The sequence below is a fragment of the Odocoileus virginianus genome, chromosome 20, assembly GCF_023699985.2.
Source record: "Odocoileus virginianus isolate 20LAN1187 ecotype Illinois chromosome 20, Ovbor_1.2, whole genome shotgun sequence".
In the NCBI taxonomy this organism is placed as follows: domain Eukaryota; kingdom Metazoa; phylum Chordata; class Mammalia; order Artiodactyla; family Cervidae; genus Odocoileus; species Odocoileus virginianus.
This window is the reverse complement of record NC_069693.1, coordinates 44108052-44124228: the sequence shown is the minus strand read 5'-3', so window position 1 is coordinate 44124228 and position 16177 is coordinate 44108052. Positions and strand designations below refer to the sequence as shown.

The following is a 16177-nucleotide window of genomic DNA, read 5'->3' as shown; positions in this document are numbered from 1 at the left end:
CCAGGCTTCTCCGTCCATGGGATTTTCCAGGCAAGAGTACTGGAGTGGGGTGCCACTGCCTTCTCCGACTTAACATGCTACTACATAGTATTTCCAATGTACAGTTATATAGATACAAATAAAAGCATATATGTAGTAAATAGGAAGTGATGAGGTTTGATTATCACCATTGTTTTTAATAATTAACTTTAATTTGATATAATTTAATATGTAGTTATATCTGTTTCACAACTACTCCCAGAATCCCTATAAAATTTAACAATTGACTCTCTCCAGCCAATTCTAACTGTTCTAGCATATTCCTGGCTATATCTGCATATTATCTGTGTTTTCCACTATTGTTGTTATGGTAAAAATAGGAAACAAATGATACACCCACTGATGGGAAGTTAGTGGAGTAAGTTGTAATATATCAACACCTTGGAATAGATAGCATCCATGAGAAAGAGCCATCACCTTTACCAATTTCCCTGTGTGTTGTTAAATGAAAGGAGCTAGATGCAAGGATAGACTTTGTTAAGATCCCATTTTTATAAAACAAGCAAGGATAAACTTCTTTTTTGCCTACATGTTTGACACATGGGAAAATGTATGGTTTTGAGGACAGAAGAGGGCAAGCAGGATGAGGTGGGGAAAAAAGGACATATTTCCATGAGAAATACAGTAGAGTATCCTTTATTTGTTAAATCTTATGTGTATTTGTGATATATACCCATTAAAAATATATACACTTTAAAATATGTACACCTTCACATTTTTGTCATAGTTGTGTAGTCACTAGGTTTTACCCAACTGTGCGACCCCTTGGACTATAGCCCGTCAGGCTTCTCTGCCCATGGGATTTCCCAGGCAAGAATACTGGAATGGGTTGCCATTTCCTTCTGCAGGGGGGATCTTCCCAACACATTGAACCCGTGTCTCCTGCTTGGCAGGCAGATCTTTACCACTGAGCCATCTGGGAAGCCTTTGGAGCTTTTTTATTTTTGGTAATTATTTGTAATTGCTAGTATTTTTATCAACTGCAGTGTAGAAGTTCTCTGTTCTCTGAGCCCCACAGGGGAGTTGAATTTTCCTGTCCTTTGTCTTTTAAGGAACTTACCACTCTACCTTGTTATTCATATATATATATATATGTATATACATATATTGTATCTTATATACATGTATATCTTACGATATATATATCTTATTTCAAACATTATTTTGTATCTTATATACATGTATATCTTACGATATATATATATCTTATTTCAAACATTATTTTACCTTTCTTCCAAATCTGTAGGCTTTGTACCCTGCTAGATGTATGCTCCAGAGTCTTATGTATTCACTATATATGTTAACTGAATGAATAAATAATGGTATTTATCTTAGTCTACCATCTTATATGGAAAAATGATAAAGCTATTTTAGGGATCATTAAAGTCTTGATTAATAATATTTTATATATTAAAGTGCTTTGAATGATAGAAAAGTAAGATGCTCAAATAATACACTTTTGATGTTGTCTTGGTTTGCTGGTCAGTTTTCCACCTTGAATTTCCTCTTGGTTCATCTTTTTTATGCTTTTAAGAGTTTGTCTTTGAACTACCGGTTTTATTTTGTGATTTTGAGAACTTCTCAGTAACACTCAGAAAACTTCTGAGTTTATAGTGCAAAATTCAAAAAGCTTATACCTTTGTTAGGTTTATACTCTTTCTATAATACTGTACATTTCTCACAGAAATGTCTTAGGCAACACATTCTTTAATCTTTTTAGTATATAGTCCTTTCTTCCTTCATCATAAAGCTGTAATATGTCTCTTCAAATAACAATTTCTGCTTCATCTTCTTTGTTATCTTTTGTCTCTTTGATTTAATGTCTTACGAAATGAAGACGTAAATTGTGTTTTTCTGATACAAAGGGAACTGACAGGTTAAAAATCGGGTTGACATGTTTAAACCCATTTCACATACTTGATAACTGGTAAGTTTTGTTTTCCTCTGTGGTGTTGGATTTAGGCAAAATTAAAACAAGAAAAATATGGTAAAGAAATACTTATATTTTAAAAATTCACTTCATTTTGAACTCTAAGCATTTAGTAGAATTTTTCCTGTTATTTTGCATCTTTTTTCATTGGCTTTGGAAATTGTTGCTCCATTGTTGATTGCTTTCTCCTTCATATTTTTCTTGGTATTGATGCTTTCCAGATGTCTAATTCTTGTTTAAAATGTTTCCGTTGATGACTTTTCCTTTGACTTCAGATTTGTGGTATTGGACACCATAAATTTCATGGAGCATTCTTACTTAACTTTGTGTAGTTACTTTGGAAACATTACAGTGGTGATCACTAAAGTGTTGACATTTATCTAGCTTAGCTATTTTTAATTCACTGTGAAGTTTCTTTGAAGATATAGAAAGGAACTGTAGAAGAATATATAGATTCTCAGTGAATTAGGTGATTTTTATTTTTACACTTTTCTGCTTTGCTTTGAAGATCTCTTTTAGTCTTACAGAATGGGTATTTATTTTCTTAGAAAGTTTGGTTTCCCATACTTAATACTTAATGTATACTTGTATATACATTCAGTTCAGTTCAGTCACTCAGTCGTGTCCGACTCTTTGCAACCCCATGAATCGCAGCACACTAGGCCTCACTGTCCATCACCAACTCCCGGAGTCTACCCAAACCCATGTCCATCGAGTCGGTGATGGCATCCAGCCATCTCATCCTCCGTTGTCCTCTTCTCCTCCTGCCCCCAATCCTTCCCAGTCTTTTCCTCCTCTTCTCCTCCTGCCCCCAATCCTTCCCAGTCTTTTCCAATGAGTCAGCTCTTCGCATGAGGTGGCCAAAGTATTGGAGTTTCACCTTCAACATCAATCCTTCCAATGAACACCCAGGACTAATCTCCTTTAGGAGGGACTGGTTGGATCTTCTAGCAGTCCAAGGGACTCTCAAGAGTCTTCAACACCACAGTTCAAAAGCATCAATTCTTTGGTTCTCAGCTTTCTTCACATTCCAACTATCACATCCATACATCACTACTGGAAAAATAGCCATGACTAGACTGATCTTTGTTGGCAAAGTAATGTCTCTGCTTTTAAATATGCTATCTAGGTTGGTCATAACTTTTCTTCCAAGGAGTAAGGGTCTTTTAATTTCATGGCTGCGGTCACCATCTGCTGTGATTTTGGAGCCCTAAAAAATAAAATCTGACACTGTTTCCCCATCTATTTCCCATGAAGTGATGGGACCAGATGCCATGATCTTAGTTTTCTGAATGTTGAACTTTAAGCCAACTTTTTCACTCTCCTCCTTCACTTTTATCAAGAGGCTTTTTAGTTCCTCTTCACTTTCTGTCATAAGGCTGGTGTCGTCTGCATATCTGAGGTTACTGATATTTCTCTCGGCAATCTTGGTTCCAGCTTGTGCGTCTTCCAGCCCAGCATTTCTCATGATGTACTCTGCATATAAGGTAAATAAGCGGGGTGATGATATACAGCCTTGACGTACTCCTTTCCCTATTTGGAACCAGTCTGTTGTTCCATGTCCAGTTCTAACTGTTGCTTCCTGACCTTCATACAGGTTTCTCAAGAGATTGGTCAGATGGTTTGGTATACAATGTTGTAATCTTAATGTTGCTTTTAAGAATCTCCATGGATGATTTTACTGAGAAACATTAGACGATGGAATCATTTTAGTCTTTTCGGGGAGATAAGGGGCTTTTAAGAGAAATACTTTTTTTCACTTAAAAACCATGAATACAATGTCATTAAAATAATCTTTTAAACTAAATTAATCTACTATTATAATGCATATTTCAGTTTTATGTATTCTGTTTCAATCCTTATCTGTATGCACATGTTTTATTTACCTAGTTGTAATGAAAATATATATGCATCTTATGGTGATTATTTTTGTTATATAAAGTGCAACATTAGCTATATAATAGTGCTCTAAATAAAAGCAAATCATTTCACCACAAAATAAATAAAAACAAATCTAAGTAAAAGAAATCATTCCATTGTCATTAGTGTTAGTTGCTCAGTCATGTCTAGTTCTTTGCAATCCCACGGACTGTGACCTGCCAGTCTCCTTATACCAAGTCCATGGAATTCTCCAGGCAGGAACACTGGATTGAGTAGCCATTGCCTTCTCCAAGGGATCTTCCCAGCCCAGGGACTGAACCTGGGTCTCCTGCATTGCAGGTGGTTCGTTTACCGTCGGAGCCAACAGGGCACACGTTCATTCTGGTCTAGCAAATGTGTCCCCTTTAGTCTTTGTATATCTGTATGCAGAATTTAAAATGTGATGATTTGTACCAGATTTTATTGTATTAATTATGGATGAATTTCATGGATAATATGCAGACCTCCCCCTCCCCTAGAGATTACCACCTACCAGGCCAGCATTCCCCCCTAGCTGTGAGGCTGCCTGTTACTGCCAGTATACTTAAACCTACCTAGAGCTAATTGAATGTGGGGAGGCAGAGAGCATGTCTGGACCCTTGCCTCCTTTGCAGTCCTGATGCTTTCCTGTCTGTGTTAGTAGTCCTTTCCATATTTCACTATGGGACCATTCTGGCTGGTGTCATTATGAAGACTATTTTATAAAAATATCTTCATGCAAGTCATTTCATATTCCCTGTTTTCATCCACATCTCTATTTTTAATGAAAGGTAATGGGGCTATTGCCTGAATGTGTAGTTCTTTACTTTGAAAAAGTAAGTGTTAGTCAGAGAGTTGTGTCCAACTCTTTGCAACCCCGTAGTCTGTAGCCCACCAGGCTCTCTCTGCATGGAATTCTCCAGGCGAGAATGCTGGAGAGGGCATCCCCAGAGGATCTTTCTGACCCAGGGATTGAACCTGGGTCTCGCGCATTTCAGGCAGATTCTTTACCGTCTGAACCACCAGAGAGGCCCTTAGCTGCCCTAAACATCACTTAAACCTCCCTTAAACACAACTTGGCTTTAAACTAGCATACTGGACATAGCAATTTTGCAAACATAAATGCTTTAATTTTCTTCAAAAATTGGTTCTTAATGCCTGCTAACATGACCCCCTCCCCTGCCCCTGTTCAGTCTTCTAGTAATTTGTTAGACTGTATGACATGCATTACCTGCATCCCAGGGTGGATTAATTGTGACCTTGAGATGTTTATAATTTCTGAGTGCTTATTACAAGAATGAGAGACAGTGCTTATTCTGATGGCTGAAGGATCAAGTGTCTGCCTTTCAGTCATCAGTTGAGACAGTGCACTTGTCAAGGGAACACCTTTCTGTGTCCATTTTATGACAGTTGTCATGATTAGTGGGTATTCTGTGGCTTTGGAGCAGTGTGCTCTGTTGCCACCTTGCTGAACGTGGCTGAGAAGTAGAAATGGTTTCTGCTTATAACCTATATAATAAGGCAGCTATTATCTACCTAGGAGAAAGTGGAGGTTTCAGGCTTTCAGTATGAACAATATTTGAATACTCATGAAGTAGATGATTTGGGGGTTCAGGAATATTATCCTGGGACAGAAAACTGCCTGATAAAGCATGAGCATAAGGAGTAAGCTTTGCATTTCAAGGCATGTAAGTACAAATATTTCTCAGAAGGAACTGGAATTATTGTGCTACTGGGCTACCATAGGAGTATTAGTTATATTTGAGCCGTTAGGACCAGTATGCACTTGAGTTAGCTGGGAGTGAGGGTGGGGATATCCCCTAGCATTTAGAAAAACTACAAGTGTTTTCTTCTTTCTCCTTTCCTCATCCAAAATTTGACAACTGTGAAATATGATAGTTCACTATAAAAATGAAGATTAGATTGTTAAATAATGCCTCTTCATTTGTTTAGAAATTTCTTCATTTACCTGGGTGAAAATAACTGGACTTGATGGGTTTTTCATTTTTCTTTCAGGCTCAGTTTATGAACCTCTGAAAAGCATTAATCTTCCGAGATCTGATGAAACTCTGTGGGATAAATTGGATCACTATTACAGAATCGGTAAGCTAACACTGAGGAAAGCAAGTCTTTAGGTAGTTATGAGTAACATCTATTCTGCCTTAGTTAAATTACATACATTATATGGATGATGATCTCTCATTTGAGTGTTGGGGTAGTTTCAATGCTTAGACAGCTGTATATTCCAATTGCATATTGATATGGAGACTATAAATGGAATCTGGCAAGTCATATCTGTCCCTTGAATAATTTTGAAACTGCCACTAGTGTCTTCTGTGTCCTTTTAGCCTTCTTAAACATTAACACACTTGAGAACTAGAGGCTGTTTCTTGACTGATTCTTACACAAAGATTTTGTAGAAGTATTCCTTGCTCATTTACCTATACAAAGTTACAGTGTAGTCCTGAATCTTTTATATCCATTTCTAATTCATTGAGATACAAAAGGCAGTCTCAATACTGTTACTGATATAGGTCCTGTTTGTTTCTTTTGTTTACTCTTTTGTTTTTGTCAGGATCAACCTGGCAAATTTTGTTTTTTAATGTGAGTAAGCAACTTAGAGACACACATATATATAGGGCTGTTTTTGTTCATCAAATGGTAAAGCTTTTTTTTGTTAGTTTGATTCTTAGGCCATTTATGTGCCCTAGTATGTCAAATACAAAATCTGATTTCTCTCACCAAGGAGAAGAATTGTTTTGTTTCTGTCTGCATCATGTGAAACATCATTTCAGAGACTTCCCTGGTGGTCCAGTGGTTGAGACTTTGCCTTCCAATGTATGGGGTATGGCTTTGATTCCTGATTATGGAGCTGTTGTTCCTATTGCATAGGACCTGGAATATTAGGTCCATGAATCAAGGTAACTAAGTGGTCAAACAGGATAGCAAGAGTGATCATTGACATTTTAGAAATCAGTGAACTAAAATGGATGGGAATGGGCAAATTTAATTTAGATGACCATTATCTCTACTAGTGTGGGCAAGAATCCCTTAGAAGAAATGGAGTAGCCTTCATAGTCAACGGAAGAGTCCAAAATGCAGTACTTGGGTGCAATCTTATAAATGAAAGAATGACCTCTGTTCGTTTCGAAGCAAACCATTCAGTATCATAGTAATCCAAGTCTATGCCTCAACCACTAATGCTGAAAAAGCTGAAGTCAAATGGTTCTATGAAGACCTTCAAGGCTTTCTAGAACTAGCATTAAAAAAGATGTCCTTTTCATCACAGGGAACTGGAATGCAAATGTAGGAAGTCAAGAGGTACACGGAATAATAGGCAAGTTTGGCCTTGGATTACAAAATGAAGCAGGGCAAAGGCTAACAGAATTTTGCCAAGAGAATCACACTGATCATAGCAAATTCACTCTTCCAACAACACCAGAGACAACTCTACACATGGACATCAACTAGATGGTCAGTACTGAAATCATGGTACTCTTTGCAGCCGAAGATGGAGAAAGGTCCACATAGTCTGCAAAAACAAGACCAGCAGCTAACTGTGGCTCAGATCATGAATTCCTTATTACAAAATTCAGACTTAAAGGAAGTAGGGAAAACCACTAGACCATTCAGTTATGATCGAAATCAAATCTCTTATGATTATACAGTGGAAGTGACAAATAGATTCAAGGGATTAAATGTGATAAGAGTGCCAGAAGAACTATGCACGGAGGTTTGAAACATTGTACAAGAGATGGTGATCAAAACCATCCCCAAGAGAAGAGAAATGCAAAAAGGCAAAATGGTTGTCTGAGGAGGCCTTACAAATAGATGAGAAAAGAAGAGAAGCAAAAGGAAAAAGAGAAAAGGAGAAAACCAATCTGAATGCAGAGTTCCAAAGAATAGCAAGGAGAGATAAGAAAGCCTTCTTAAGTGAATAATGCAAAGAAATAGAGGCAATAGAATGGGAAAGACTAGAGATCTCTTCAAGAAAATTAGAGATATGAAGGAAACATTTCATGCAACGATGGGCACAATAAAGGACATAAATGGTATGGACCTAACAGAAGCAGACGATGTTAAGAAGAGGTGGTAGGAATACACAGAAGAACTATACAAGAAACCCTTATTGACTCGGAGAGCCACTCACCTAGAGCCAGACATCCTGGAGTGTGAAGTCAAGTGAGCCTTAGGAAGCATCACTATGAACAAAGCCAGTGGAGGTGATGGAATTCCAGCTGAGCTAATTCAAATCCTAAAAGATGATGTTGTGAAATAGCTGCAATCAATATACCAACAAATTTGGAAAACTCAACTGTGGCCACAAGATTGAAAAAGGTCAATTTTCATCCCAATCCCAAAGAAGGGCAATGCCAAAGAATGTTCAAACTACTGCAAAATTGTGTTAATTTCACATGCTAGCAAGGTAAAGCTCAAAATGATTCAAGCTAGGCTTCAACAGTACATGAACTCAGAATTTGCAGATGTTCAAGCTGGATTTAGAAAAGGCAGAGGAACCAGAGATCAAATTGCCAACATCCGTTAGATCATAGAAGAAAACAAGGGAATTTCAGGAAAACATCTATTGCTTCATTGAAACAAAAGCCTTTGACTATGTGGATCACAACAAACTGTGGAAAATTCTTGTGGCAAGGAGAATACCAGATCACCTTACCTGCCTCCTGAGAAACTTATATGCAGGTCAAGAAGCAACAGTTGGAACCAGATATGGAACAACAGACTGGTTCCAAATTGGGAAAAGAGTAAGACAAGGTTGTAGATTGTCACCCTGCTTATTTAATTTCTATGCAGAATACATCATGTAAAATGCTGGGCTGGATGAAGCTCAAGCAGGTATCAAGATTCTGGGAGAAATAGCAATAACCTCAGATTTACAGATGACATCACCCTAATGGCAGAAAGCAAAGAGGAACTAAGCAGCCTGTTGATGAAGGTGAAAGAGTAGAGTGAAAAAGATGGCTTAAAAGTTGACATTCAAAAAATTAAGATCATGGCATCTGGTCCCATCACTTCGTGGCAAATAGATGGGGAAAGTAGAGACATCACTTTGCCCACAAATGTCTGTACAGTCAAATCTGTGGTATTTCCAGTAGTCATGTGCAGAAGTCAGAGTTGGACCATAAAGAAGGCTGAGCACCAAAGAACTGATGCTTTCAAAATGTGATGCTGGAGAAGACTCTTGAGAGCCCCTTGGAGAGCAAGGAGATGGTTAGATAGCATCACTGAGTCAATGGACATTAATTTGACCAAACTTTGGGAGATAGTGAAGGACAGGGAAACCTGGTGTCCTGCAGGTCATGGCGTCACAAAGAGTTGGACATCAATTATCGACTGAACTGAACTGAATTTAATTTGTCACATATAGCTAGTGGACAGCTGTGGAGCTAAGATCCTACATTCTTTGTGGCCAAAAATCTAAAACATAAAACAGTTGCAATATTGTACAAATCAATAAAGACTTTGAAAATGGTCCACATTAAAAAAAAATCTTAAAAGAAAAATGGTAGTTCAGCTTATTGTGTTCAAGATTCTTACCCACTTATCTCTGTAGCCATAACTAACTGAAGAAATTAAACTGCCTTTTAAAAGAAGTGTCAGTTGTTTACTTTGCAGTGTGAGGACCAGTTTTTTACTCTGGGGAAAAATAATAAATACCTGGGTATTCTGAAAGACATGATAATGATTATGTCAGTTTAGTTTGAGAACAAGTAAAAGAAATTTAATTCTTTAATCTCTGTGATAGAACAGAGTGCTTTAAACCTTTGAAAAACTGTTCTAAAGTAGTTGACATATGCCAGTCTAGATTAGAGTAATTTATTTTATTTTAGGGAAAAATATTACTCATTCATTTATAGTTAGACAGGAATAAAATAGCTTTTAGGAAATGTCATTTTAGAGTGATTATTTTTCTATTTTGGGACTCTTTTATAAAGAGTAATACAGTCTGCTTTCTGTATCTGCAGATGCAGAGCATGCAGATATGGAGAGCCTACTGTACTAGCCATGTTAGATAAGGGGCTTGAGTATTTGAAAATCTTGGCAGGTATGGCGGGTCCTAGAAACACCCCTGTGCAGATTGAGGGATGACTAGAAAACCTTGATTCCAGACTTCTTTAATAATAATTACTTGTTTCCTATTTTCATGTCATATTAGGATGTGATTCAATTTTGAAATGTTAAACATATGTCTGACCTGTACAATATATAAGATGAATACATTGCTCTGAAGGCCAGGCACAAATTAGTCATCTGTGAAAACCAGGATTCTGGCCTCTTTAGAATGAGTTATCTTTGGATTTAGCAAATTTATGCAACTCTTTGTTATATATTTGCTTTATTTTTCCCTATTGAACTGATTTTTGAGAGTATACTTAGTTTTTTGGCTAATCTTTTTTTTTTCCCTGTATCTGATATTGCCTTGTAACAGTTACTGACATTAACAGGGATGTGCTACAGACTTTTTATGTGCCAGTTAGCTGAATTCTTTCCTCAAAAGTGAAAGTACCCCTTCATGCAGGTTGGATCCCTACCTAGGGTGGAATTATTTACCCAGAGTTGTTTGTGCATCTTCAAAAGTTTTATGCTGCAGCTAAGTTTAGAAAGAACAAAATTGTAGGATAAGGAAACCAAAGAAGTTTAAGGCCTTCAGCTCAAGGGAAATAGAGGACTGTACAATTAATTCTTTTTCTTGTCTTCAATTGCAGTCAAGTCAACATTGCTGCTGTATCAAAGTCCCACCACAGGTCTCTTTCCCACTAAAACATGCGGTGACGATCAGAAGGCCAAGATCCACGACAGTCTGTACTGTGCTGCTGGCGCCTGGGCTTTGGCTCTTGCATACAGGTAGGCCGCTGTGCCTTCTACTTGTAGCTCCAAGTCTGGGCAAGAGGGTTTTGTAGGCCCAAGGCAAACTGGACAGCTATCTTTTGGCTCTGCTTCCGAGTCACTGTGTGACCTGCAGCTGTTCACGTCTCCTTTCCAGCCTCTAAACCTTTCAGTTTTCCTGAGGGTTTACATTAGATAAATTGTTACATTTTATGACTTTGTGACTAACATTTCTCATCTCTAGGTTTGTAAATCAGCTTTAGTCTTTAATAGAACGAATTGCCCATTCTCATCGAATTGATTTGTTTTGACCATAGAGGAAATTGACAGTGACTGATGATGAAACTAGAGCCTAGAGTAGTTAATAGAGTAGTTCCAAATAACACACCTAGTTAATGATAGAGCCAGGACCAAAACTCTCCTTCCTTCCCCCAGTTTAGTGTTTTGCTTTTTTTTTTTTCAGTGTTTTTCTAACTGTACTTCATTGGGATATCACTAAGTCAGAAAATTCTTATAAAGTAAAAGAAAAAGAAACTTTTTCGCAATACAGAAATTCTTTTTTCATTACTAATATCTGTTTCATTTCATTATTTATTTATTTATTTCATTATTAATATATATGGATATCATCAGATGTGGATCTTGACTTGTAGTCAATAGTGATACATTTTAACTGTTAAAAAGATTAGATTTCTGAATATTAATTTTCTGAAGGTAGTAAATGCATGTGCCTCTGATTTGAAGATTGTATCCTTAACATGAATATGATTACACTGTCTTAAATCATTGATGTGTTTCACTGATGTTAGATACATGCTTCCTGAAGTGACTCATCACCCATATCTTCTTATCAAAATGTGTCTATGGCTCTACCATAAATAAAGTCAGACAAAGCCAGATTGTGGCTACTTATAAGACAGTTTGCCTGGGCTCTTAAAAATGTAATCATAGATTAGAAAATAGGTATGAAGATGGCTAGATTAGAGAATCAAATACAATGTGTGAGCCTTGATTGAATCATGCATTAAAAAAAACTGAAGTATATTGGGATAATTGGATTATATTTGATATACAGTATATATTAGACATTATGTCTATGCTATTAGCTCCTTGGTGTGATAATGATATTATGGTCATAAAGGCAAATGACCTTGTTTTTAGGGATACTTCTGAAATATGTATGGTGTTAGTGCAGAGAATAAATTATAGATAAAGAATTCAAGCTAATTTTATCAGCTCTTGAATCCATGTGAAGAGTAGAGTTTTATTCATTGTAGCAGTTGTGTAGCTTTTGTATAGATTTGAAATTTTTCTAAATAAAGTGTTCAGGGAAAATTGCTGAAAAAAATGTAAGAGTACAGGCCATTTTCCAGAAGCCTTAAAAAATCTGATAGAGAATTTAAAGTCCGTTCTTTGCTGGGGACACTATTTATTTACTAACTCCCTGGATAATTTATCTTACATAGTTAAAGTAACAACTTTTTGTTTTACTAGCAAACAAAATGTCTTCTGTTTGGAGAAACACAAGGGTACTTACCACAGAATTAGGATGAAACCATTTTTACTTCCACAGTATTAAGCTGTGATGATTTAGATAATCCCCATGTTGTAAAATTAGTAGAATTCTGTTTCCAATTCTACTTATAAATTCTGATTAAATCATATAGATAACATTAGGAAAAATTCCTCAAAAATTAAGCTGTCAATATTTTCAGGGATTTATATCTATCTCTTATTGGTAATGCATGCATAATATGAAGCCATTAATTTTTTAAAATGAAAGTAATTAGATTTTTCTAATTGCCTTAGTTTTCAATCAGTCATGTAAACAATCTCTTGAAACCTCAGTTCTATTTGAATGTGTGTGTATGTACATGTGTACTGAGGACTTAAAATAATTATTTTATGCACATTTATTTTTCATTTACATTAGGAGTATGGTTTTATTTAACTTAATTGGATAAAAGCAAGAGGCAGTGAAATAGCTTATTTGTAAAATACACTTTGACATAGTTTGTTTTTCTTAAATGCAATATTATAGTTTTACTTTGTAATTTTGTTTTATTTTAGAGGAAGAAAGAAATGCTTACTAATATGTTTTACTTTTTAAGGTGTCTTTTACACATATCAAGTTGTAGTCCTGAATATACCTTTGTTTAAAATTATATTGCATTATATCTAATTATAATATACCTATTTATATTACTTTATGTATAATTATATCTATATTGCATTATAATTCTGTATGAATATAATTATAATTATATAATTCAAATTTATATTTAGTTATATAGTTATAACTATTATAATTATTTTATAAATGATTATATTGCTTTACATGATTTAGGTTAAAATTGTTTCTAAAACTAGTCAATTGTACAAAATCTTTTAAAAGAAAAATTGAACTTATACTTTGCATGTGTGCCCAGTTGCTCAGTCATGTCCGACTCTCTTATGACCCCAGGACTCTAGCCCACCAGGCTTCTTTGTCCATAGGAATATCCTGGGAAGAATACTGGAATGAGTTGCCATCTGCTCCTCCAGGGGAACTTCCCAGCCCCAGGACTGAAGCTGTGTCTCCTGCGGCTTCTACATTGGCAAGTGGATTCTTTACCACTGAGCCCGCTGGGAAGCCCCGAACCTGTACTTGATGCTGTACTAAAAAGTGTTATGTAGAGTTTTTGCATTTTTTGTTCTTACTTCTAGACAAAAAAGCATGACTTTAGTTTAGGGTTTAAATATGGAATTTAGTTTTCTTTCCTTTTTATGTTTGAGAAGAATAGCTTTTTTTTTTTTTTTAAGAGCACTGATTTGAAAAAGCACTTTAGACTGTTTAAATGTGCATATGTTAGAAAAACTCAAGGTGAGGTATTGGTAAGGTACTTTGCAGTACTGTCTAGGAGAGAGAGAGGAATACTTCATGCAAGATGTTGGCCTGTTCCCTCTCAGTGTCAGGTTTATTGCTATTTTAGGAGTTAAATATAACAGGTGGCCCTAGCTTAGTCCTTGTAAACAGTCAAGTCACATGACCAAACAGTATTCTGATTTTATTTTCCTTGAAACTTCACTGTGGGGAAATAATGCACCAGTGAGAGGATTTAAGTGTTTAGTTTTTCACTAGTTATATAATTTTAAGTTTTCATTTAACGTTTTGATTTAAATATAAACTTAAGACTTTATTATAGAAATATTCAGTCAATATCACCACACAGCTTGTGATCAGTTAAAGTTACTTATCTGTTTTTTTAATTAAATGTTTTATTGAGATCATATTAAAACTTGAATGTACATCAGTAAAGCTTGCTAGTTCTTGGTAGAAAACAGAGGAATTATTTTGGATGAAAAGATTCATTTTAAATCTTAGGAAAGGAAATAGATGTATACTAGTTGCCTAAATGTTTTTTACTCAAATGCAACTGTTCTTTCATTTTCTAAGTCAGAAAAGAAATATTCTTCTGGTTACCACTATTATTTGCTAAGGAAAGGAGAAATAGAAGCGTCATTAAAATAGAAGAATTCTTTATTGTGGCTAAATTATTGTGGGATATTTTAGACTTGGTCTAATGCTTGTGGAAATTAGGGGCAGAGAAATTGCAGTCAAGGTAATTTTAGAAAAATTGGATTTTGTTTCTTTCTGAATTATTTCTTTGTTTTTTATGAAGTGGGAATTATATGCAGAACATTTCATTGAGTTCATTTTACTCCAAATGTGCTGTTTCCTTCATTTATCAGTGCCACGTCCAATGTTATCCACTCCATAATTTGCCTGTTAACACTTGATTCTGACATCATGGGAAAAAAAATCATAGAGCCAAATCATATTAGTTACACCTTAATGCCTGCATGTGAAAAGAAGAATGATGTTCTAATGACAGATAGACATTTTTACTGACATTCACCTTACTATATTAAAATGATCATTGTTCTTTCTACTGCTGGTATATGAGATCTGTAATTGAAAGAAGAAGTAATTGTAGTTTACTTTTTATGGAGAACAGATAGTGTTTTTTGTCAAGTGAGGACGATAGCTTGATATTTTTCTTATGATTTAGTAAAACAATGAATAAGCTACTTTTATTTTTTCAAGAGTGGAAAGCATCTTTTTTGAAGGCCACTGATCAATAATAAAAAAGGAACTTAAAGATCGAAAAACATCTTAACCTAATTTAATATTTAAGTGTCAGCTTTTTTTTTTTTTTTTTTTTTTTTCATTTTAAAAGCAGGAGTTGTAAACTGTAGTCAATTGATTTTAAACTAAGACCTGAGAATATAAAACTTCATGCCCAAATACATCAGTATCGTCTTGGATGCATTTTTGTTTGACGGCATTGCTGACTGAGGTGCCCATTCTGGCATTTTTAAACACATAGCAGAGCAAAGAAGACATGGACCTACCTTAATCTACACTTCTTTGGATCCAAATGATCATTGCATAACCTAAAGGGACTGATATTTAAAATTGCCTGTGCTCTGTAAATGGTGAATTAAAAAAATCCATTGGTAGATTTTTCTAATATAGAAATATCCTTTAAAGTTTCAGCCAAGTCAGTGTTGAAAATATTATGTACTATTTTTAACACAATTGACTTACTTCCTTAAGACAAGGGGAAATTTGCACAATTTCATCATGAGATTTTTTTTTTTAAAGCATTTCTACATCTGCTGGGAAAATGGAGTTTCACTGTTACAGAATTAGTAGTTGTCACCAGAACATAGGATTAGCCAGATAGTTAAATACTTAATTATCAAAAGCTCTGCTTCCTTTTCAAATGCATTTCCAATTTGTTTCATGAGTTATCTCTCTCACCCAGGCGCATTGATGATGACAAGGGAAGGACCCATGAGCTGGAGCACTCGGCTATAAAATGTATGAGAGGAATTCTCTACTGCTACATGCGTCAGGCCGATAAGGTAAAACACTGTAGTATGGACTGAAATTCTCACATCGTTCTGAGGGATTAATTTAACCAGTATAGCAGTAGCATCTTCTGAAGAAGGATGTACTTTCAAAAGGTAAAGCCACGTCCTGGGGCAGTCTGGATAGATTAAAACAGCTCTGCCTTCCTAGCCCAGGGTTTTGAAATACTGAAATTGAAGAAATACCTTAAGCAAGATTGATTGGAAACTGTTATTTGGGCTTGAATTTGTATTTTGCATCTGGTGTTTGCTCAGATAAATAGTTTCTCAAGAACGTCATGATATGCATAATTCTAACCAATATTGTATTAAATAAGAAAATCCTTTTCAAAATTCATTTTATACATGTCATCATTCTAACTGAACTTTAGTTTAGAAATATAATCATTCATTCATTTATATATAAAGAGAGCAGGAATTAAAGGCTTAGAAAACAGCAGACTTTACAGGATTATTTTGGAAATTAAACAATGTACATAATAAAACTTTTTAAACTAAAAAGCTCTATACATGTGATATTCCCCCTACTTACCTACATCTCTGTGT

General features: G+C 35.5%; 1 protein-coding gene across 7 annotated transcripts in view; it reads left to right on the top strand.

The window, feature by feature from the left end:
* PHKB (phosphorylase kinase regulatory subunit beta) overlaps nucleotides 1–16177 on the top strand; it is a 213425-nt gene that overhangs the window by 26834 nt on the left and 170414 nt on the right. For all 7 annotated transcript variants that reach the window (XM_020881709.2, XM_020881707.2, XM_070451354.1 and 4 more), the window contains 3 exons: nucleotides 5885–5971; nucleotides 10594–10732; nucleotides 15526–15625. In XM_020881709.2, the coding sequence (XP_020737368.2) occupies nucleotides 5885–5971; nucleotides 10594–10732; nucleotides 15526–15625 (326 nt within the window). The remainder of the gene's footprint in view (nucleotides 1–5884; nucleotides 5972–10593; nucleotides 10733–15525; nucleotides 15626–16177) is intronic.